Source organism: Berghia stephanieae, chromosome 4 (assembly GCF_034508935.2).
Source record: "Berghia stephanieae isolate SIO BIC M18660-M18661 chromosome 4, UCSD_Bste_1.3, whole genome shotgun sequence".
NCBI classification, from domain to species: Eukaryota; Metazoa; Mollusca; class Gastropoda; order Nudibranchia; family Aeolidiidae; genus Berghia; species Berghia stephanieae.
Window position 1 is genome coordinate 54,020,260 of NC_088363.1, and position 25,422 is coordinate 54,045,681.

A 25,422-nucleotide genomic window follows, 5' to 3' on the forward strand; every position below is an offset into this window, starting at 1 on the left:
GATTGGGACTGTTCGATTATATCTCATGATTTGGGTCGGCAAATTATGGGTAAGGAACGGACTAGGCTGCATAATGCGGCGAAATGTTATAAAGCCAATGCATGATATATCGTTTTCAAAACTACCCGATCTTTAGGTTCTTCTCAATATAATATAAAGAGGTAATGTTTTGTTTTTGTTGTTCTTTTTTTAAAAAAATTGGAATTTAATCTAAAACATTTTTTTTTGTTGGGGGGGGGGTGGGGAGTATTTTTTGTTGGTTTTGTTTGTTTGTTTGTTTGTTTGTTTTTTCCTCTTTTTTGGTATTTTGTTTGTTTTTGTTCTTTTTTATTTCTTTTTAAACGGAAACAAGAACAAAATATAAAAGAATCACGAACAGTCATTTGAAAAAAAAAATGACTTAACAAGATCAAAAGTAATAAGCTAAAATTACTAGAGATTCAAGCTGATTTTTTTCTGAACCCGGGAAAGGATATAAAATATGGGAGGATAGAAGACAGCAAAATGTTCTCCCCGCCCAAGATGGAAAGTCAAGAGACATCAACGCCACTACTGCTATTATCATGTTTATGGATCACCAACACTATCATGAATGTTGGCATAACATCGTACACAAATCTATTAATATTGGGATAGTGAAAGAAGACAAAGAGAGAGAGAGAGAGAGAGAGAGAGAGAGAGAGAGAGAGAGAGAGAAAGAGAGAGAGAGAAAGAGGAAGAGGAAGAGAGATGGGAGAGAAGAGGAAGTAAGAAAGTGTAAAAACGTTTTTTTTAAAGAAAAGAAGAGAGAGAAAGAGAGAGAGAGAGATAGAGAAAGAGAGAGAGAGAGAGAGAGAGAAAGAGAGAGAGAGAGAGAGAGAGAAAGAGAGAGAGATAGATAGAGAGAGAGAATATTATATAAAACGATATTATAAATAGATGGTTGATAGATCGATAGATGGATAGATGGATAGATAGATAGATAAGATAGATAGATAGATAGATAGATAGATAGATAGATAGATAGATAGATAGTAGATGAACATTCTTGGAATTGTGTTTATCTATCTGTAAACTTTATGCATATCTATTCATCTGTTTATCTATCGAACTATTTGTTAACCTCTATATCTATCTATCTATCTATCTATCTATCTATCTATCTATCTATCTGACTATCCACAATCCATTCATCTATCGACATCATCTATAGATAGTTCGAAGATGACGTCACTCAAGCCTTTGTTGTTATATTTTGCTATCCGCGTTTGTGAGTTATTCTCACTGAACTGTATTAACCAGACTATAAAAGTTCATGGTTACACATAGTTTTGTGTGTTCGTCCGTTATACTTCCGGATGGCAATGTTATGAGCTTCTACGCCAAGCGCATACTATCTATATAACATGTACGTACACTAACAGTAACAGCCGCCTCCTCCTAGCATGCACAAATATAAATATTGGTTGTATAACACAAAACTCATACCGTTCACTACCAACCTACCCCAACCCCCTAACAACACAAAAACATAAACACTCGTTGCATAACACAAAACTCATACCGTTCACTACCAACCCACCCCATCCCCCTAACAACACAAAAACATAAACACTCGTTGCATAACACAAAATGCAAGACATTAGATCGTAATTTATGAGGGTCGTGCACTGCTGTCTTCTGGAGATCTTCACTCCTGCTGTCGAGTACGCACTCGTAATTTTTTCCAGAGTGGGACAGGTCAATGAAGAAATGTGTTGAACTCCAACCTGCAGGAATAAATTTATGAAATCATGAATTATAATATTTGACACCCAATAGACCATTTCAAATAGGCCATTCGCTTCACAATTAAAGGAACAGTGGTGTCGTTCCTCAGTTATAATAATAATAATAATAATACACATTTATATAGCGCTCATTCTCGTGTAAAACACAAGCTCTGGGCACTTTACAATATAAATATCAATTTTAAGTGAAAAAATAAAAAAATAAAATAATAACAACAATAACAATTCATAGCCAAATCAAGGATTCATATAGAGTCAAGAAAAACAAATACAGTAAAAATGTGTCTTGAGATTCTTTTTAAAAGTAGGTAAAGACTTGCACTCCCTCAGACCACGTGGTAGTTCATTCCAAATCTTGGGGCCGAAACAAGCAAACGATCTATCACCAAATTTTGTTCTTGATCTTTTTTCCGAAATTTTCGTTTGGTCATTACATGATCTTAAAGTGTAATTTTCAAATTTACACATGACCACGTGATCTGTGAGATATGCCGGTGCTATACCAGCCAAACACTTATAAACAAGACACGCTGCTTTGTAATATGTGCGCTTTTCAATGGGCAACCAGTGGAGAGAGGCCAACAAAGGGGTTGCATGATCAAATTTTTTTTTTGCCAAAAACTAATCTTGCTGCACTGTTTTGCAGTAGTTGCAATTGTTTAATAGAAGCCTGAGGCAAGTTGACAAGCAGCGAGTTACAATAGTCTAGTTTCGAAAAAATGAGGGAAACAACCAATGTTTTACATGTTCCAATTGCAATATACTGACGGATCGAACTGATTTTCTTCAATTGAAAGTATAAAGACTTACAGAGAGCAGAAATGTGAGCTGACATTTTCATTTCTGAATCAAAATAGACACCCAAATTTTTCACAGTCTTTGAAACTTTGATCTTTTCACCCCCAATCAACACCTCAAGACCATCATTCACCTTCAACTGCCCTCTATTTCCCACAATCATCACTTCTGTTTTTGACTCATTCATTTTCAACTTGTTTGCATCCATCCACTCTTTCACATCCGTCACACATTCTTCCACACGTTTCACAATATTTTCGAGATTTTTAGTTTTATCAGTAGCATAAAGTTGCGTATCATCTGCATAGAGATGATAGCGCAGCCCATGACCAGTGATGACATTAGATAATGGAGAAGTATACAAAACAAAAAGAATTGGACCCAAAACAGAGCCTTGAGGAACACCAAAAGACAATGTATGTTGACGAGAAAGTTTATCTAAAATCATAACCTGTTGCTTTCTGCCATCTAAATAAGATTCAAACCACTGCAAGACAGTCCCAGACAAGCCAAAGGTTATATTAAGTCGTTTAATGAGAATACCGTGATCAATAGTATCAAACGCCGCCGAAAGGTCTAACAATGTCAGAAGAGAAACAGAACCTTTATCTAAAACATCAAGCAAATCACTCGCAACACAGCACAGAGCAGTTTCTGTGCTGTGGTAAGAACGATAAGCTGACTGAAATTTTTCCCATAGATTGTTTTCATGGAGATGTTGTGAAAGACGTCTGAGTACAACTTTTTCAAGGATTTTAGAAAGAAATGGCAGATTTGAGACGGGACGGTAGTTACTAAGGTCATTTACATTGAGATTTTGCTTTTTTATGAGAGGCTTTACAATTGCATGTTTATAGATATCTGGGACTTGTCCTGAGATAAGTGACTGATTTATAATATAAGTTATGCAAGGTAACAATTCAGGAAGACATAATTTCAAAATATTAGTTGGTAAAGGATCTAAATCACATGACTTCGAGGAAGATGAAAAAATTATTTTAGAAATTTCTTCTTCAGTTGTTTCTTTAAAACAAGAGAATCCCTGTGAACCCGAAAAAGGGTGGAAATTTATATCTTCATTTTGCACGAGGTCCAAATTGTTCCGAATTTTCGATATTTTTCCCGAAAAGAAATCTGAAAATGCATCCGGCTGCTTTTCTACCGGGATATTAGTGGGTAGACACATGCCCTTTTCTTCCCCTAAAAGTTCCTTTGAAACAGAGAAAAATTCCTTAGTGTCCCTCACTGATTACAGTTTTGTGTTATAATAGTTTCTTTTTGCTCTTTTGCAGGTGGTTTTATACTTATGCTTTTTTGCTATATATATCAGCCGGTCAATCTCAAGGCCCGATTTTCTCCACGATGCCTCTGCATTCCTTTTTTCCCTTTTGGCAGTTTTTTCACTCTGGTTAAACCACGGAGACGGTTTCCTGGAATTTATTATTCTAGTTGTGTTTGGCGCATGCCTGTCGATGACGTTGCGCAGTACCTCGTCTGTTTTCTGTGCTGATGGTATATCCATTCTTCCTAGTTCCTCTGACAGATTGTTTTTGAAGGAACTAATGTCTATTTTTTTGGTATCCCTAGACACTATCTTGACTTTCTTTGCTTTCTCTTTGATGCATTTGAGAGTTGCCAGAATCAGATTGTGGTCTGAAATTTCTTTTTTGATATTTTTAATTGATTCAACAAGCGAGGGTGTGTCAATGATGAACCAGTCCAAGATGTGCCCCAATCTTTGAGTTGGAGAGGTCACTAACTGAGTGAGGCCATGTTCATTCAGCATATTTTTTATAATTTTAACGAGACTATTCTGATCAACATCAAACTGAATATTAAAATCGCCGATATAAATCTTTCGCTTATTTGATGTGTCTTTTGATACAAAATCTAAAAATTCGTCAGCAAAATCATTCTGTCTCAGTTTGTTCTTTTTGCTTGGGGGTGGTCTGTAGATACAAGTGATTAAAAATGAAATTTGAGGGTAGGTCAATGTGGTTTGGACACACTCGAAACTTTTGAACGAAATTGGCCTGTTTTGTATTTTAGACGAAAGAGCGTGTTTGTATATGATGGCGATCCCCCCTCCTGATCGTCCATTTCTTGGGAACGATTCCATCTTGTAGCCGGGAGGTGTCATTTCTTTCATTATAGGTTCATCACCGAACTGACGCAACCATGATTCAGTTATATATAGAATATCGATATCGTGTTGATCTATGACATCGATTATATCGAATGTCTTGTTTCTCGATGACTGTGCGTTAATATGGCCAATACAAATGTTATGATTTCCATGACTTGGTCTTGTGTCATTTGTCAATATTTTTGTTAACGTCTGTGGTGGTCGAGTTGAACGATGACAGTTCACTGGACGTCGCGGGACTGTTGTTTCAATTACATGTTGTTTACGTCGACCACCACGTTTACAGACAATCTTTTGTTGATTGTAATGGTGTTCACGTTTGAGGTCGGAATGTGTGTTTTCAATTTGTAAACAATAAAAGCGCAGGGTGAATAAAAGTCCAACGACAGCCGACAGTAAAAATTGGTTGTGAGAACGAGTAAAAATGGCGGGGTCTTGGTGAAACATTGTAAAATAGTCCGAAACAATTTCGATAAAAATGATGTCAAAACCGTATAAAATATAATTAAAGCAATATCACAATGGTATCTTACGTGTTGAGCCGAAGTTTTTGTTTTGTATTGATATTTCTTCTGACACCCCTCTCTCTCTCTCTCTCTCTCTCTCTCTCTCTCTCTCTCTCTCTCTCTCTCAATCTATCTATCCAGCAGTACTTTCGTAGATGGATGACTTAGATCTCATGTAAAGTACTTGAGATAGACAAGCGTCCGGTTGTCATTGTCTGCTTAACGCTACAGGTGCTGAATAATAAATTTCATCTATAGACTGTATGGATTTAAAGGACTAATATTAATTAATTTATTAATTTTTATTATTTTTGTTTGTTTGTTTTGTTTTTTTTTTTGTTTTTGTTTTTTGCTGTAACCGTAAATTACAAGGTTGGCATTAACGAATATGATGTCGATCAATCTTTTTTTCTTTTAAATTTCTTTTTGTTGTGGCTTGGAATTTGAAGGTGAGAGGAAAGGTTGGTGAGAGCACTCTAATAGCAACTAAGCAGTTATTTATAATATTATAGCAAAACTTCATAGCAAAATGGTGCGAGCAAGATGCGAACATGACACTTGTGAAGGAGAAAAGGCCTCCATTCTGCCAATAACTTTCTAATAAGACTAACCAGAAAACCAAACTGGGAAACTATGACCTAATATTTGACTCAAAGTGCCAATTGGTATTATGTACGAATGACCACTAGATGAAAAAAATGGAGTTCATTTTCAAAAGGATCAGAATGAGAAATTTAAGATTCTGAAGCTTTCGAAACAAAAATCGATCTCCTCAATAGTAATTAATTCTAATCACAAATTGTATATTTTAAGATTGAAATTTATAACTTATGCATCAAGTGCACCACGACATAAACTTTGTGCGGCCGTGTGGTCTTGTGGTATGAGACTCGACTTCGAACCCGAAGGTCCAAGGTTCGAGTTGCACTCTGAGCGGCGCTTAGTTGAGTCTTTGGAAAATGCTTTTTAGTTGCACATTCTCTCCCTGTATTCAGATGTAAAATGAGTACCTGATCGTTAACAGCGTTGTCTCTGTCCAAAAAAAAAATTAAACAATTTAATGTATATGTAGAGGCCTCAAAAAAGCGTTCCCTAAAAAAAAATAATAATACAAGAAATTTTTTTTTTAAAGCAATGGACCGATTTTCTCTTCTAATGTCTGCGCTCGGATTATTTTCCTTGTTATATTTTGAAAGAATTTATTTATTTATATTTATTTATATCCTATTTATAGTTGAAGCAAAGCCGTGTGATTAAATAACAAACAAAAACTGAAATTTTATATGGACTTGACTCGGGGTTAAATTGTCTTTCATGGTGCACGATCTAGGCATTTGAAATGGAAGTTAATCTTAACCAGTACTGATTGAAAGCGACTCCAGGATACGCTAGGTGTCGCGCAAATTGCGGGATATATGTATAACCGAACACTAGAGACACTAAAATAATAAAAATGCAGTCGGCCAAACTGAAAATGGAAATTTTCTTTTTTCTAAAATTTCAGGTGAGATAGCTTATTCAAATAGCCCCCCTTTTTGGTCAACCTATTGAAGGAACATAATATTAAAGACTCATCGAGGGTCTCCCTTATGCCCGCTTGCATAAATAGGGAGGTAATCCAGTAAATACGATGCGCACGCGTGAGAAAATTATTAGAATGAATATTAATTGGTTGCATCCCTTGAATTTGAACGCGGGAACCATCTTCTCACACATCACACATCTAACATCATCATTATCGTGAAAACAGACCACAGCCACAAACTACTAACGTAAAATCTGTGTGTGTGTGTGTGTGTGTGTGTGTGTGTGTGTGTGTGTGTGTGTATATATATATATATATATATATATATATATATATATATATATATATATATAAATTTTTTTTATTATCTTTTAAAAAAAAATTCAAATCCGAATTTTAAGAAAAAAATTCTATATAAAATGAAAAGTCCACCTATGACCGGCCACTTCAAAATGCTTCATGATTTCACACAAGTGTAATTGTCTATCTGATCGGCGAACTCTCTTCGGAATTGCTGTCACGAACCCGCCCGGCAGCTGAACTTATATAGTCACATGCAAAAATAAGTTCAAACTTCTTCCTTTTTATCTTTTGACTCAAACCATGCATTACCTTGTGTTATATACCATTTTAAAAGTTAATTAATTACCTATTCAATTAATGTAATTATATCCCTATCTTTACACTCAATCAAAAGATACAATGGTTATAATTTGAAACACCGAAATTTCGACTTCTCAAAAATGTGCGCAGGTAAGAATTTTAGGAAAAGCAATATCGTGGGCAACTAAAGGCAAATTTTTACACCAATTTTGAAATTCAATAACCTTATTGAAATCAACATGACTTCACGTGATTTGATACACAAAATATCAACAATATCGGTCTTTTTTTCTTCTTCTTGAAATGTAAGTATACTGTCGCTAACAAAGCTAAGTGTAGAGAATCATGATCGTTTGGCATGTTCAGGCTGGGCTGTATGTTGCAGAATATTCACGCCGGTTTGGTATATAACGAAAGACTATTTACAATTTAATCTAGAAGTAAAGCAAAAACGTTGAACGTTTTTAGCAAGAAAATGCAATTTAAATCAGAAACAGGGGATATGGTTCTTTTGGGGTTTTTTGGGGGCTGGATCATGGGAGGACAAAAGACATCCTTGTAAACATAAATAGCAGGTTGTCATCTAACGGGTACCTTTGAGACAGTGAAATCGCAAGATTTTATGCATGACAATGCACCATCGCACATGGCTTGAAATACTCAGGGATTTTTAACTCACTCAATCCTAGAGATTTTTTTCTACTTTTCAAAATTGGGGAAAATTTTTTATTAAAAATGAGCATGTACATAGATAGTTTTATTCAACTATCATTAACATGTCCACTTCACACAGTTCTGGGCACACTCCCCATTGATGCATACCTCCCAAAGTCCCGGGTTCACTCAATATTCACATGTCCCGGGTACGCACCTCACTGGTGTCCGTCTTACATTTTCCGATCCCTTATTTATTCTCCACTTGTGTCCACCTCCCCTATTCCCAAGTTCAATCTCCTCTGGTGTCGGCCTCCCTCGGTACCAGATTCAGTTCCCACTTTTGTCCATTATTATTACGGGGTAACTCTCCACCGAGTGTCTTCGTCTGCAGCCTTCAGTTCACTCCCCAGTATTGTCCACCTCCCACAGTCCCTGGTTCACTCGCCACTTGTATCTCATCCAAGATTAGTATCTACCTCTCATAGTCCCATGTTATGTTCATTATCCACTCATGGCATCCACATCTTGGGTTCGTTCCCTACTGGTATCCACTTCCAATAGTCCAAAGTTCACTCCTCAGTGGTGTCAACCTCAGATAGTCACATGTTCACTCTCCACTGGGCGTCTCCTTCCTTAACCTAGGGTTCACTTTCCATTTGGTGTCCACCTTCCATAGACCCCGCGTTCAGCCCCGCCCCCGCCCTAAATTGTCACCCTCTCATAGCCCCTGGTTCATTCCCCACTGACATCCCAATTGTGTCCACCTCCCATACTCCCGGGTTCACTCCCCAATTGTGTCCACCTCCCATGGTCCCAGGTAATTTGGGTATTACAATATGACGTATCGCACCAGGGAGAACGCTGCCTTAGACACAGATGATGTGAAAAACGAGAACGTTGTTGATAAAGATGAAGACGATGTTTTATAGATGATGGACGATTGAAGAAAACGATGCAGTGGAATAACAGGACAACGGTAGAAAAACATGTAGAGTAGAAGTTTACAGCAATATGTACAGTAGTAGCATGTACGACAGGTCGACTGCAAAATATGATATTTTAAATTATATATATATTTTAGTTACATTAAATTTTATGTGTAATGGTAATTAATATGCCTAACAAATATGGAGTGTCTCCCCATTTGACAATTAAATCATAATCAAATGGAAATATAGAAAGAAAAAGAAAAGTACGTTAAAACATGAATACTACTCACATGACATGAAAGTAAATATCTATTAAACGGGCTAATGTCTTTACATGATGGTTGGAACATACGGAATGACAACCAATTATTTGATACAATGAAAACGAGTATATCTCATGAAATATGAATGGAACATATGGAAGGATAACAGATTATTAAATACAATGAATATAAGTATATCTCTGCGAACAAATGGGGCTACATATATACAATTTACACACGAACCATAATAACTGAAATTAAGAATAAAAACTTACATTTCTGGTGCGTTAAATTCTCAAAAATGTGAGGACAATCCAGTATAGGAAATAACATGGGCTATAACCTGAAACTTTCAAGAATATATAGAAATAATATTCTAAATATGCAGTTAGAACTGCCTAGATGAAAATTGAGAGGGTTACAACCTTCACTTTCAACGTTTGGAGAGAAACTGACCAAGAATGTTGAATCAGTTTACCAATACTCATTAAAGGCGCGAAAATGTTATATCAGTTCATACCATAAATACCAATAATCGTGGAAATAATTCTAAATAACAACAAGCTATAACAATAAAGGATCGGGTGACGACTACTGACAAAGAGTAACAACTTAGCAACGACCAATACAAAACAATCAATAAAAAACAATTCTGGTCTAACCAGAACACCAGGATCATTCCTGTTATCAACCTCCTATAGTCTCAGTTCTCTCTCCAATAAGGTCCACCACCCATATCCCAGGTTCACACCCAAATTGTGTCTACCTGACAGTCTTAGGTTCGTTCCCCACTCACTGATAACAAACTCCCATTTTCCCGGTTCACTTCCCAATTGTGTCCACATCCCATTCTCCCGGGTTCTCTCCCAAGTGGTATCCAACTCCCATAGTCTCTCGTTCATTCCCCACTGGTTCCACCTCTCACAGTTCTGGGTTCACTCCCCACTGGTGCCCACCTCCCATAGTATCTGGTTCAATCCCCATTGGTTGGCACTTCCTATTGTCTCTGGTTCACTCCCCACTGGTGCCCACCTCCCATAGTCTCTGGTTCAATCCCCGCTGGTGCTCTCATCCCATAGTCTCTGGTTCAATCTTCACTGGTGTCCACCTATCATAGTATCTGAATCTGGTTCACTCCCCACTGGTGTGGATTTCGGTATTCAGCAGCACCGCGTTCCCTTCCGAAGTCAGAAAATCCTCAAAGGCTTCATTCGGCTTGTACTACAGCAACATCCATTGTGTTATCCCAATTACCCTATTTTGTATAGGGTGGTTTTGTTTTTTGTTTGTTTTTAGGGGTTTTACGGCGCTTTTTGACACATTTGTGTCATATCAGCGCCAGTAAAAAGGAAGAAAATGGGATGGTATAAAGTTATAGAATTACAATTAAAGCACCCTATTAAGACAGAGGGGAATGATACAAATAGAGAATAGGTGTAGATTCCAAGAGCATACTATCACTGTGCATAGTTTGAGATCACCTAAAAGTCTTATCCAGACACGAGCACAGGATCTCACTATGAGGAATACACTCAAATGCTTACATTATAAATTCAAAACAACAAATATAACAATACATGACAGAACGATGATTTACAAGGAAAAAAATAGCATCTCTCGAAACATTAACTATGCATTTGACTGTTTCCCTCCCAGCCAGGTCCAGGACAAAACCAAGCGATCTCATTCCTCAAATCTCAATCTCAACCCCACACAGTGTAAAGGGTGGCTATCCTGGCGAGAGAATTTAGTGAGAAGTTAGGGCGAAGTCTTTCCTCTGGCTGCCATTGTGCTGTGTGCAAAACTAACTTGGCATTGCAAAGTGGAAACCGATAATAAGGTGTCCAAATGAATCAGGTCATCCGGACCAACAATTCACTGATTTGATCATGTTGCAAAAACATTTCCAAGGGTAATACTTAATAGACCCCTGCTTATCAAAATTAAATTAATGTCGCACACGATTCTTGTGGGAAAGATGCTGTGTTCTTTTGTTTTTAAGCGTTTTACGGCGCTTGCAACACATTTAGGTCATATCAGCGCCAGTAAAAAGGAAGAAAATGGGAAAGTATAAAAGACTGTTTCCCTCCCAGCCAAGCACTACAGCCAGGGCCAAGGCAAAACTTAGTAATCTCATTCCAAGACAAAGACAGAAAGCAAGTTGGAAAACAGATATAGGGGGTTGGAGGACAGTAAAGAGCCTCTCTGCCCACTATGGGAGGCCATGAACCCCACCCAGATAGTAGATAGTAAAAACATAAGATGTACAAAAGGACTTCAGGGAAAAGTTAATCAACAAGGGCACACTATCAGTGTACTTAGTTTGAGATCACCTAAATGTCTCGCCCAGACATCAGCACAAGATCCCACTAAGAGGAATACACTCGAATGTTAACAAATCATATGTTAAAAAAATAACAGTACATACCAGAGAGATGATTTACAAGGAAAAAAATATCATCTCCCATAGCTATAACTATGCATTAAACCGTTTCCCTCCCAGCCAAGGACTCCGTCCAGGGTCAGGACAAAACTAAATGTTCTCATTCCAAGACAAAGACAGAAAGCAATTGGAAAACAGAAACAGGGGGATAGAAGACACAACAAGTACCTCCATGCCCACTATGGGAGGTCAGGAACCCCACCCAGTGAGATGAATTAATAAGTAAAACAATCTGCTTTTGAGTTTTATGCTTTTATTTGTACACAAAATCATTGCTACTCCTTTACAAGAAAGGGGGTTTTGGGTATATGAAGGTGAAAGAGAGAAACAGAGGGGGGAAGATGGGAGCTGGGTTGAAGTAGTAGGTGTAAGACAAAAGTAAGTAGTATGTGTAAGACAAGAGTTTGATCGATCAATGGGTGACCGAGAGTTGACAAGAGAAGATGAGAGAGTGAGAGAAGGGATCACTTATGAAACAGGGGAAAAGCCAAAAAATAAAACGGGGGTGAGTGGAGTAAATAAAAGTAATAACAATAATAATAGAACATAATAAAAACAAAAACAAAATAACAAAGCCCGAGGATAACTGCGAATCAGCACCCATGAGAATTAATAAATGTTGCATTGTGATGCGCATAGATAGTGGCAAATATATCCATATGCGATATCAATTTATTACAAACGCACACACACACACACACACACACATCGTTACGTATATTTTCTTCTTATATTTATGCCCTCATTAATTGCTTTCTCTAATTTATCAATTAAACGTTTATTTAAAATGATGCAGAAACGAACTTGAAAACTGATCTCAATACACGAATCATAAGAAAGAAGATAGAATATAAGGAAATAAAAATATTATTATATCTCTGCAGTAACAAGCACCTGAGACAAAGTGGGTAAAGGGACTAGATAAAACAGGAAACAAATAGACTCGAATGCTATTCCTTAACTGGTCGCCAGTTGAAAAATGAGCAGCTGCGTCAACGCCAGCGTGTATAACAGATATGATCCCTTTTATATATAAAATTTGAAGATTATACAAGATGGAAGTCAAAATCCATAACGTCACACCCAGATAAATCCAGTGTATAAAACTTAACCCAGAAACTATTTACCCTGAGCACGTGCACGTAACTGTCTTTTTAATTGAAAAAAAAAATCACATAAACCTCACTTGTAAATCGGAATTAACATCTGAACACAGTTTTCTCGCCCAAACTTTTTCTTTTCAACACATCTCATGGTATGTATAACGTTTATATTATAGCGCTCGACAACAATAATTTTATATATATATATATTTTTAAAAAGCAATATATACACGATTGTACATGGTCATTTGCCAATGAAAATCACTCAATTGTTTTATTGCCTATTCATGATCAATCATGGTTGTAACATCTATGGTCAACTTGGGACTGAATGAAAATGTACAGGACACTGTGACCAGAAGGAAATTTAATATTTTAACTTAATACAACAACCAACGAGCTTTAAGGCTTTAAGGAGTGAAACAGCGTTTACAAAACTAAGTTTAACCCAAAAACTAGTAACAGTTGGTGCCGAATAGTCATATCTATGTAGATTAATATTTTTAACATAACAATAAAAATAAATATAAAGCTATGAATTGACTGCGACAGAAAACATAGCGGCTTTAGAATGTACACGCTTTCCCCTGGAGACAAACATTTAAAAAAATTTTTTTTTTTTGTATAAGAGAAAGAAAGATTGGGAAAATTTACCAAAACCTCATTTCAGAGAAGAAAACTTTTTAAAAAAATTACACCCTTTCGCAACGGCACTATTAGATCCCGTCACCAAGGCATTCCATGAAGAAATATAGATAATCCATCAAACAGGATGCCTGATGTCAACAGGAATCACCCATGTTGTCCAAAGTCCAAAAAATGAAATTAAAAGAATTGCATTAGTTTTCATAAAAACAGTAAATATACAAGGATGGGGGTGTAAAATTTGAAGAAAACGAAAAACAACAAACGTATATAATATTTTGAAACAAGTCAAATATATTGACAACAATGCATAGTAGTCGGTTATAGATTTTCACAAAATATAGACAAGTTGTGATGATGTAATTGAACTTGCTTCAATAAAGAAGTTGTAGTTAATTTGTAACAATACATATATAGTGAAAACACAACACTCCTATTCTACAACTACAGTGATGATGATTATGATGATGATGATGGTGATAATGATTATCGAACTACAACAAAAGATTAAATGGCAACAGGACCGAATCAATTATGCATCTATTCACAAAGCAATTCCGACTCTTACTTAAAATAATATATCCTCAATATTATAATTGTGATAGCATTCCATCTAGTGAAACATTTAAACTCAAAATTGTTCCAGAGCGTGTACAGGCAAATGTTAATCATCATATAAATAACATTTTGACCAAAGGGTTTATTGAGAACATTTGATGGTTGTGCAAAATATACAAATTGTAATATTATGTAAGAATATAGTTTTATTGCATCTGAAAAGCAGAGAAATAAAAATCTAAAAAAAAATTAAAATAATAATAATAATGAAAATAAACCTAAAACCATATAATACTTTACATACATCGTGTGCAATGAAGAAAAGCTTAAATGACAAAAATTGTCATTGTGTGCATAAAAAAACTGATTTGCAGTTTATTTCTTAACGACGAAAAATTGAAAAAAAAAAAAGAAGAAAAGATTAAATGTCAACATGAGAGTTTCCATAGCAACCATTGTAAAATACAATTCGTTTACGTCAACATAAGACAAATTTCCCACAGTAACAATATTCGCTATTTACATTATCTATATGTACACATTACAATATTCTTAGCACCCGGCCTCCTGCCTTCGTCTGGGAAACATATTAACACACATAATAACAATTAAAATAATTACAATAATACTTCATTTTTCATTGTGAACATTATAACTTGTAAAGGCATTTTTATAGAAATATATCAAGCAAGCAAACAAGTGCCAATTGACTAAAGCTGTACTTATTTTTAAATATTTAACAAACCAAAAAAAAAAAAAGAAAGAAGAAAATTGAAAATGATTTTTTGTTTGTCAAAATGGACGAATACATCAGTTTGAAAGAGATTAAGGAAGGAAGAAAGAATGAAATAAAGATGTGAAAGGGGTGTGTATTTGTCCAAAATCATTCTCATTGCCTTCTCTTTTTTTTTTTTCAAATCATTAATCATGCATTATTTACATGAAGACAGAACATGGACTTGAACTTCAAATTGCATTAACATGCAATCAAATTACGCATTATGTAAAAAGAAAGAAATAAAATTATTTTTTTAAAAAAGTGGGTGGAGGGGCAAGGGGAGTGCGTCAATGCTAATTATCCCTAAAACCTGAGACACTAATCACCCTCAAAAAGAGATAGTGAACAGGTAATTCTATTATAATAATTACGCTTGTCCTTTATTTTAAGGGCTTTTTGTTTATCTTTTCTTTTCTCCTTGTGTTAGTTATCTTATAAACTAGTTTTCAGAACAGCACGAATTGTCATAGGTAAAACCACCCTGTAAATATGAATCATCATCTCTATCTAACATGTCAAGAGTAAACCACATGTCCAAAAAAGTAGCCCAGAGCCATTCGGCCCTTGGAGCCAGAGTTAATCCCAGTTTCTTCATTGTGAAATAGATGATAGCAATTGCTTGCTATGCTGGGAATAGCACAGTCGTCTATCACATACATGCCTAAAAGCCCCAGCTACCCAATCGCTGCTGGGTGGACAGAAGGGTCAGAAATAAATCTTGACTACAAACGGGATCGATCTCTGCCCCTTTGTGTGTGAAGCGAGTGCTCTACTGAGCTGTTGTGATCCACATGTCCAAGAGTAAAAATAGAGTTTAAATGATCTGAAATATGAAATGGTAGGACTTTTACAATTCAAGAAATTCTTTTCATAATAAATGATTTCTATAGTGCCTTAAATCGGATGACAACAGACTAGGCGTTGAGCAAATTAATTCAACCCAAGTCTCATATTTTCCAATGTAAATTCAATTTTTAGCATCTAAATCATCCCGACAAAATACCATTTTGAGAAAATGTTGAGGTTTTTTTTCTCTTTTCAACTGATTATCATGGCCATGCTTGGATAACAACAACCCTCATAAATTCTCTTGAAATGAGTCTGATTGGCGGATAAAAGCAAAACTGGTGTATGTCAGATTCATTTTCAGCTGTGGCTAGATAATGTTTGTGGCTATGCTATCAACAAAGGCAACAATACTTATTTACATCATCAAGAATGAATGAATGAATAATGATGGTGAAAATGACGATGACGATGCTATCATCATCATTATTACTTGAATGTGAACTTTTGTATGCAACTTTAATAAATTGACTCGTATGTGATTTTTCAGGATTCAGTTTTCAAAACTGTTTAAAAACTTTATAAAGCAATACTTAAATAAAATGTGAAAAATATTAACAGCATTGGTGACGTTTATTACTCAGATGCATTGAAATAATTGATTTTTGTCGGAAGTGGTCAACATATAATAATATGAGAACAATTTGCTTAGTAGTATAGGTGAACTATATCTTAGGCAGAATCGCCTTTGCAAGACTTGTATAAAGAGTGATACTGGTATTTCAGAAATCCTTCCATCATAAAATCAGTAAAATTGTAGTACGTTGATTTATCCATGTCATCGTATCTATTTATTGCTTCCGTTGCAAAATCTTTTATAGTGCTCATCCCTCTCGTGGCCAGGCAAACGTGTAGTAACAGTTTTTATTCTCTATTGTCCTCTGACATTTCTCTACTCACTTCACTTCTTGTCAAACTCATCTATACAGACATTGGGTAAAACTTTCAAATGAAATGCCTTATTTTGTCGATCATAGCCATAGCGTCATCATGCCCATTGGACAGTTATATTGTTGGTATTTTATTTTTTTCAATATCCTGCATAGCTAGGTTTTCCCGAAAACAGTTCATGACTGATGCCATTCATTAATAAAGGCGAAACAAAATATAAATTTTCCAGTAACTCCAACCTTCAGGACAAAAAACCTGTGTAAAAATAAGATAGAAATTTCCAATCCAAAAAACAAACAAAATAATAATACGATAATTCAGCGTTAAGATTTTCTAAAAAATTGTTAATTCACTTAGGACATAAGATTTGCTATAAATATAAAAGAGTTGACATTGGCAAAAGCCAGTAATGCTGCATCATTTGTTTATTACGCTGATTGGTGAAACAACATGCTTGGACATCTAAAAATGATATAAAAATTTCTCAATTCGAAGAATTTTCAGCTTTGCAATGGGCAAGAATTTCAAATTTGCATCTGCAATCTCAATTCCAATATTTGGATTATAATGTCATGAGTGGTAAAGTATGAATCAAGATATTATAGGAAACATTCCATTACTTTATAAGTCTTTGAAAAGAATGATAAGAGAAGTCCCTGTTATAAATTTATCCAAATGAAATGATAGCCTACCATATCAGATATTCACAGCTATGACAAATACGAACACTATTTCTATTGGCACAGTGTGTCTGACTTTTACCTAAAGCAGACAATACAAGCAAGTTCTTCTTTTCAGGGATGAATGGAATTAAAGCAAAAAGCATATAGTATATACAATTCAGACCTCCTGCTTTCACTTTTATCTATTGGATTGTCATGGTTCATACAAAGTGTGACAATTTTAAATGTCCTTATATGGCACATACAATTTTTCCATATACAACCCTGCCAGTAATCTGGATGAAAGAGGTTCACTTATAAAATAGTAAATTAAGGATTAAAAGAGACAATCTCACTCACCATAATTGGAAATTGAACAAATTTGTTAGATTTTCCATTCAAATGTACTCGAGAGAGTTACATAAACATATATCATCATGATTTTTTTCGTTGTCAAATCTTCACTCATTTTCAGACATATTTGATAGAGAAAAAAATAAAAATAATTCCATTAAATATGCATGTTTAAAGTTAATAACTTCTGATTTTCTAGAATTTCATTTCATAATTCTGTAGAATACAACAAACATTTATTTTTAGCCCCAGAGTGAAAATTGGTTTATAAACAATTTGATTTCAACTCACCCTACCTAATGAAATGCAACTTTTAAATGCTTTCTATAAGAGCTGTAACGTGATGCATCTATGAAAGAGATTACTGGCAAGTAAAACTAATATTATATATATATAAGCCACGTTTCAACATCACAAATCCAAACATAATCAGATTTACGTTACCACCTAAATGATGAATTAACCCTTTAACCAGTAACTGCTGTACTCTTTAAATAGGTGTCTTCCCAGAGGATGACAGATAACTGGTTAATTAAGCCCTTGTCACCAAAAAGGAATTAACAATGAAGCAACCATAGTTACATCACTGTGTAATGCTCTGGTATTGAAAATTTTATGGGCTAACAACAAGTTAGAGTAAATCCCATCAGTAAAGGGTTTATATAGTATTGAGGAAATTGTGGCATGAGAAAGTAGTCTACAATGGTATAGGATTAATTAAAGAGTACTATAATAAAATGTCATGATATCAACAATACCAACAAAAACAGAGAGCAAAACACTCGTTTTTACTGAATGTAAGAAATATAAAATAGCACCATAGTTTGGCCTGGCCTGACCACCAATATTGGTTTGAGTTAGTGGGGCAGGTGTCCTGATGAGCCAAACCTTTCTCTTTCCATGGCAATCTGTCTTTGAAGGGCTTCGTGTGCTGCAGCCTGCGCTGAAAGCTGAAAAATTGAGAGAGAGAAAAAATAATACAATTGGGTATTAAAGCTACGCTTGGCATTTGTTCCAACGAACTTCCTTTATTTACTTCCTGATCTGGTTTTCTTCTTCCGATGAAAACTTATTTCTGGATTAATTGTAAATCTAAAACTAAATAATGGAGGAATAATAATGAATCTTTTATAGTAATTTTTAAAAAAAATAAATAAAAATTCTAAAAAAAAAGTTTCTTATGAAAGTTTCAATAACTACCCATCTTTTCAAACTTTTTTGTGATCTAAGACTTTTGAGGAACATTTAAATTACTTCAACAATCTTCCAAAACAGTGTTGTAAAGCTAAAACTTTGAAAGAAAGAAATGAAAACGAGATTTGACAAGATCCCTTTATTCATCCCCATGGGGAAATTTGTCTTCAGGACCGCAAATTGAGCTAGGGCGAGGTGACTTGCTCGAGGCGACACAGCGAGGCGGGTAGTCGAACTCATATCCTTCACGCTTTGTTATAAAACTTTTTAGTGCGCATTTAAACTTTACCTGATGTGCCAAAGCTGGGTCGATAAAGTGCCCTGACCGACTGTATATTTCTCTTTGTAACAGTTCCTCCCTGTTGCTAATGCCTGCTAGCAGTGGATGATGCATGACACCAGGGGGCAGCACAGGCAAGGGGTTAGCAGAGCTAGTGGGTGGCATCCCTGAGGAAGCACTGGGACCAGCTCCTGCGCCTATAGGGTCTGGTGCTCCTGTGAATGAGATGATCAGAATCTTAAAAATTGTAATCAGAATTTTTAAATTGGATATATATGTATATATTATATATATGATGTATGATCAATTTTTTTTTATTAAATGCTATATTTTCAAGAATGATCCGCATAGAGCAGAAAGGTTGAAAACAAAAAACCCTGCCTAAGCCAACTCAAGATCTGAATAACATTCTAGAAGGTATCTATAGACAATCTCTCATTCCTAAGATACAACATAATACAAGAGAACAAAATAATTGTAGTAGCAGATTCCACCTTTCAATTCAATTCCATTTTTGACTCTTTTTTAAACAATTTTCATTTTTTTAATAGGATTCAATAGTCTGATGTCACGTCCACCCAGCAACGAGCAGATAAACATAGAAAATCGGTACTTTTTATTCTTCATGCTGGCTAGAACTTTTTCACATGTCATGTGATCATAATGTATAAAAGTCAAAACATGATCAGATTTATGTTTTTCTCCTCTGGATGCACTTTTATGCTTGTCGGAGAAGTATTATAAGGGCATCCGCCATTGTTCCGATAGTTTAGAACCAGTTACTAAGTTACTATGCGTCATTAAGAGGGAAGTGACGTCACGACTGTTGAAGCCTATTATGTACAAATTGCATGTGAAAATTTGTGATATACAAATGGAGAGAAAGAAGGAAGTAATCATGCTGGTTTGATGGTTTAAATTAGTCACCATTCATTTCTCTGTTCAATGTCATTTTCACATATTTCCTCTAAAAAATCTGAATACATACTAAAATGATTCAAAATATGGTCATATTTGGATCCCAAAAAGCTATACATTGATAAAAATCAGTGTTGGTTAGTGAGCCCCTCAATGAAGCAATAAAAATCAAATAATAAAAATAATTTACCAGGGGCTGCGGCGGCCAAAGGATGATGTGGAGGATACAGTGGAGGACCATGACCACCAGCTGCCAGGGCTAGGGGGAAAGCTGGAGGGGTGAGACCATGAGCCTGTGCTTGTGCCACAGCTTGAGCATGCGCTGCTACTTCTTGCTGGTGTAGGTGTAGGTGTGTGTGAGAGTGTGCATGAGTATGCGTGTGGGCGTGTTGGGTAGCAGCTGCTGCACTGGCCAGTTGAAGCCTGGCGCTAGGATCGTTTGCAGCAAGAGCAGCCAGTCTTTCACGATCTCTCTCACGCTCAGCTTGGGCCTGTCTCTCAGCTGCCTGCCGTTCCTGAGACAGGCGTTCCACAGCCGAGGCATATGACATATCAGCTGCTAGTTGGGGCAAGTTAGCAGCAAGACCTGGTGGAATAGATGAATATGAAATAATTAGCTATAAATTCAAGATCTAATATATATTGGTACAAAATTATTAATTGAGCATCTATCATCATACCTCCAATATCTATAAATTCAATTACTTCTAACTCCTTTATTATTCTATGCTCTATTTCGTATCCTATCTGACAGTTGACAATTCAGAAAGTTTTCAGTGGATTGTGGTTGAGAAATTGAGTTAATACTCTATTGACTGGCTATCACTTTGATTAATGGCTGCGAAATCTTTTAATTTATATATAATTAATTTATATTGCAGTGGTATTCCTGAAAACAAACTGTTTGTACTATGGTACACAGAAGAACATATTTTTATAACCTAAATTCAACCTATTCCATTCAATATGAAATTTTTTTAAAATCTCTAATTGGTTATTTTAATGGGTTGGTGGGGGGATATATTAATATCTATTTGGGCACGATTTATTTTGTTTCTAAGAATTGTCTGAAGTATAAAAGAAGAATGTCCTTGCTTCTCATATTATTTTATTTCCATTTAATATAATTGCAATTATTCTAGAACTAGTTAAGTATAAGAGGAGCTATCCTCTAAGCAGATAGAATAGGATAAGAAACAGATAAAGACAATAATTCAATGAAGCCAGAGTTATAAGTAGACAGGTCCTACTGTTAGAGAGAAATCCCATTAATAAAGGGTTAACGTCAAAATATATTAAAATGAGGCATACCAAATCTGTCGAGTTTTTCTCTCTCCCTAGCCAGGAGGTCACTTGCAAGACTGGATGGAGGATACACGCCAGGTACATGAGACCCAACAGCACTTGGGGAATGGCCAGGTGGGACAAGAGGTCCGGCTGCAGTGGGTGGAAATCCCATCCGTCGCTGTAAGTCTAACCACGATGCTGCATCCGTCAACTGACTGGCCCCTGGGGGCAGCAGACGCTCCAAGCCTAAATTCAGACAAAATTCATACATATCCTCTTTTAAAACATGGAAGAATAATGTTTAGCCTTAGTAGAACAGGTTAACAAATTAATACAGTGGTCTGAATCTTTAAGGCATACAAAGTTCCATCCATTGCCTCATCATACTTCAAGGTCACGTTTCTACACCATTTAAAGATAGAGACCACTGTAACATTCATTTCATAATCTAATTAGAGCCACATATATATGATAAGTTAAAATAAGACATAAAAATTTAACAAAAAACAAACAGCACAACAAAATTTTAACTAATAGTCTATCATTTGTTAATAATGATAATACTAATAATAATAATACTAATAATAATAATAATAATAATAATAATAATAATAATAATAATGATGATGATGATGATGACAAAAATAATATTTTTAATAATGATAATAATAATAACAATAATAATAACAACAATAATAATAGTAGTTGAAAATGGCGAATATAGCAATATGCTACAATTCTCCATCAGATTTCCTCACCATACATACCAGGCTTGAGCTCCATCTTGTCCCTCAGCTCCATCTCTCTGAGCTCCCTCTCCCTCATCTCTCTCTCCCTCGCATCCCTTTCCCTTTTGTCCCTCTCAAGCTCCAACTCCAGCCTCTCCCTGGATCCTGGTGGGAACATCCCTAAGCGGTATCCAATCAAGGGGTCTACATGGGGGTGATGCTGCAGACCAGCCAGGGAATAGGGACCGGCTCTGGGATCGGAATCTGAAGAGGAGATTGGAAAAAGGTTATCAATTATTCCTTCAATGACTCACATAAGTACTTAATAACCAGTTCCATCCTATATCACCATCGGTTAAGGTAGTAACAAAGTCCTTTTGAGCCATTAGGCCCGTGAAGTTTGGCAATTTATCAAAAAAGAAGGCAAGTGTATTGGTCCATCGATCTAAATCAAAACGAATAAAAAAATATAATTCATTCACTCATTGCCTTTTTCAACCTGGGTCACCCTGTGTAGTGTCCGGAGTTCCTCAACAGAGAGGGTGCAAGCATTGCTCAACGCCAAGCCAGCGGTGTTACAAATCAAATCCTTTTTTTTAGCTTTGGCGACTGAAGTTTCTGCAATGACAGAATTTATGAAGGACAACAGACAAAGCCGAAAAGACTCTGCTGACCCGATGACATCTTCGCCAAAAAATAATATGGTTACAGAAGATTATATATTATTACTACTAGTGTACATCCGTTCTTTAGATTTACTTTCCTTTATGTAAATATTTAATGAATCGTCCTTTCCCTTAGACAATTTTAAAGGCCCACAATATTAATCACCTTCTTCAATGGATTATGAATAACTTTCAGACCAAAATAACAAAGTGTAATTCCCAAAAAAAAAAAGAAATTTTTTTAACCTGTAAAAGAGGAAGTCTGCCTGTAATAGTAGAAGACAGTATTCCTTTAAAGCAGGTATTTTAAAAAGTCACTCACTGAGAACATGAGGTCTGGCGTATTCGTGTAACTGCCTGAGTGCAGGTGTGTCTGTGAACTGTCTTGGCGTGTGTCTGTCTTGGTAAGGGGTGGGGGGTCCATGCCCTGGGTGGGCGCTGCTACTACTACTTGTACTGGGGTTATTACTGCTACTGCACATAGACTTCTGACTCTCCGATGCAGATGTGGCTCTTGGTGGCGTCTCAACACGCTTCTGCAACAACAATAGGAAAGAATGAGCTCACAACTCCAATATTATTTATATTTTACTTCTAGAAAGTTATTATACAGAAAATGATCTAATGTGACATGTTATACAGTGCCATTATCTTGTCATTTTGGACATGTTTATAATGTTCTAAAGTAGGGAGAAATGACAAATTTCCATCATTTTCTTAGTAAATCAGAATCTGTCATGAAAAATCAGAATTTGACCAAAATTTGTCTTCAAAAAAGACTACTGAATACGTTGAAAGAACATAATATCTTGCAATCAGTCAGGGTGAACCAAAGACAATAAAGATAAAACTACCAAAATGAAAAAAAAAAAAAAACATGAAATTTTTTTCTCATCCCTAGATTTTGAAACCACATTCACTCCTATTAATATGAAAATTATACATTTCATCCCGCAGTGGGTCACATTGGAAAAAATAGAAGATTTCTAACAATTCTATTCCCTGGGAGGAGAGGAATAGCTGAGCTGGTAGAGAACTCGGTTTACGCCCAAAAGGACTGTAATCTATCCCAGATGAAGTCAATAACAACCCCCCCCCCCCAGAAATGATTGGGTAACTAGGTCTCTTAGATCTGGAGGAAAGTACTTTGCAATAGCCTAGTGTCCTATTCAAAGGGTAACAAGGAATTGCTATTGCCCATTTCATGCTATAGAAACCGGGACAGGCTTCATGGGCCTTATGGCTTTTACTATATTAATATGACCAAAAAAAAAAGTAATCTCTGTTTATGGAGGCCAGCAGTAATCACTGACCCAATTCAAAAATTTTTTTTTACCTTTTCTTCCCGAGCACTGGATGAGGAGGCAGAAGAATGTGAAGCCTTTCTAATTCTCTCCTCACGTTTCTTGGCCAAGTTGGACCCAGACAATGGTTTGAATATAAAGTCTGTTCGGGAACACTGATTACGTTCTCCACGATCAAACACTTTGACAAATCTGTCATGAAGAATATAAAAATATATATAAGGTGTGATGACTGGACACGATGTGAAGGATTTTTAAAATATTATCATTATTTTATTTTCACAGAAGACAAAGTTATATATATCAAAGAAAACAATTGTCACAATTCTGTATTTATTCATTTTTTAAAATGCACATCAATTTCTTCTACGTTTATAAGCTCTTTTTTTAACCTACTGATTTTCTAAAAATCCACAATTTATCATACCACACTTTCAATTAACTGCTCCTTGGTACAATTCCACTTGGAAACACTTGAACTATCCTCTGTTAAGTTCCACACAAAATGTACCTTGATTTCCAAGTTTGCAGCAAAACTACTTCATTACTTTATTTAAAGCATATGTTTTAATCAAATCCGAATTTTAACCTTTAAATCTGGTAAACAAATATTCAAGAGTATAAGTATAATTCTAACATAAAAACTTGAAACAACAGACAAAGAACAGTTCTCAACCCCTCTCCCCCTAAAAAAATAAGCAAAAACTGTATAGACGTATTAAATGAGTGGCAGGTCAGAACAACTACAACAAAATAAAATAAGATACTTACATGGCTGAATTACTTTTGTAGAACTCCCTGTTGCAGATGGTTGGGGGAGGTCCTGGAGTGGTGGAGCCACCAGATGGTTCATCATCATCATCTTCAACATGAATCTCCTCAACTGGAGCGACTGGTTCCTTCTTGATAGAGCTAATGAGCTCTGATGGTCTGCCGAGCACTCCATTGCCAGGGTGGTGATTGGGATCCATGTGGTGAGGTGGGACTCCTGGATAGGCAGAGTTAGTTAGAAAGGAACAGAAATAAGTGGATGCATTTTCCACATCCAAATGACCCTTTTCAGTACTTAAATATTTATCTTAATATTTTTAAGGGAGTAAAACGGAATGTTAAATTGAAGACACTGTTTATTCCTAAGGAAATTATATTGTATTTTATCTAAACCTCACACATTTCATGCAAATCAATGAAATAAATGCCAATATTCATAAAGTATCTGTATAATATATAATATATACAAATTCTATCCAAAGTACAAGAAAAGATTAATTTTTTGGTGACTCTATTTAAGAAAATAAAAATTAATGAAAAAGGAGGGGATGGGATAGTCCAAAAGACCAGGTGCATCAATGCAAACCAAAACCCGAGAAAAAGTAAGACAAAAGCAGGTCAGTTCAAACAGAGAACAGAAATAAATCCAGGAGTAAACAACGAAATTTCTATCTCAACTAGACATTGGTACAGGAAAAGGAATGCGATCAAATTGTTCTGTAGAATAATCAAGAAGTTAAAGGTTCAATCCCCCAGTGAGAGAAGGCTGCTTTTTTGTTCTTGTATGTATTGTATGTCT

General features: G+C 35.7%; 1 protein-coding gene across 9 annotated transcripts in view; it reads right to left on the reverse strand.

Moving 5' to 3' along the window:
- Nucleotides 1–16,126: 16,126 nt before the first annotated feature.
- Nucleotides 16,127–25,422, reverse strand: part of LOC144970831 (uncharacterized) — a 171,315-nt gene continuing 162,019 nt past the window's right edge. For 7 of the 9 annotated variants that reach the window (XM_078910899.1, XM_078910903.1, XM_078910901.1 and 4 more), the window contains 8 exons: nucleotides 24,624–24,840; nucleotides 23,885–24,044; nucleotides 22,871–23,084; nucleotides 21,914–22,147; nucleotides 21,180–21,401; nucleotides 20,059–20,454; nucleotides 18,960–19,165; nucleotides 16,127–18,426 (listed from right to left, as the gene is read on the reverse strand). In XM_078910899.1, coding sequence (XP_078767025.1) covers nucleotides 18,334–18,426; nucleotides 18,960–19,165; nucleotides 20,059–20,454; nucleotides 21,180–21,401; nucleotides 21,914–22,147; nucleotides 22,871–23,084; nucleotides 23,885–24,044; nucleotides 24,624–24,840 — 1,742 coding nt within the window. In that variant the 3' untranslated portion in view covers nucleotides 16,127–18,333. The remainder of the gene's footprint in view (nucleotides 18,427–18,959; nucleotides 19,166–20,058; nucleotides 20,455–21,179; nucleotides 21,402–21,913; nucleotides 22,148–22,870; nucleotides 23,085–23,884; nucleotides 24,045–24,623; nucleotides 24,841–25,422) is intronic. The other 2 variants (XM_078910905.1, XM_078910904.1) reach the window with 1 other exon arrangement.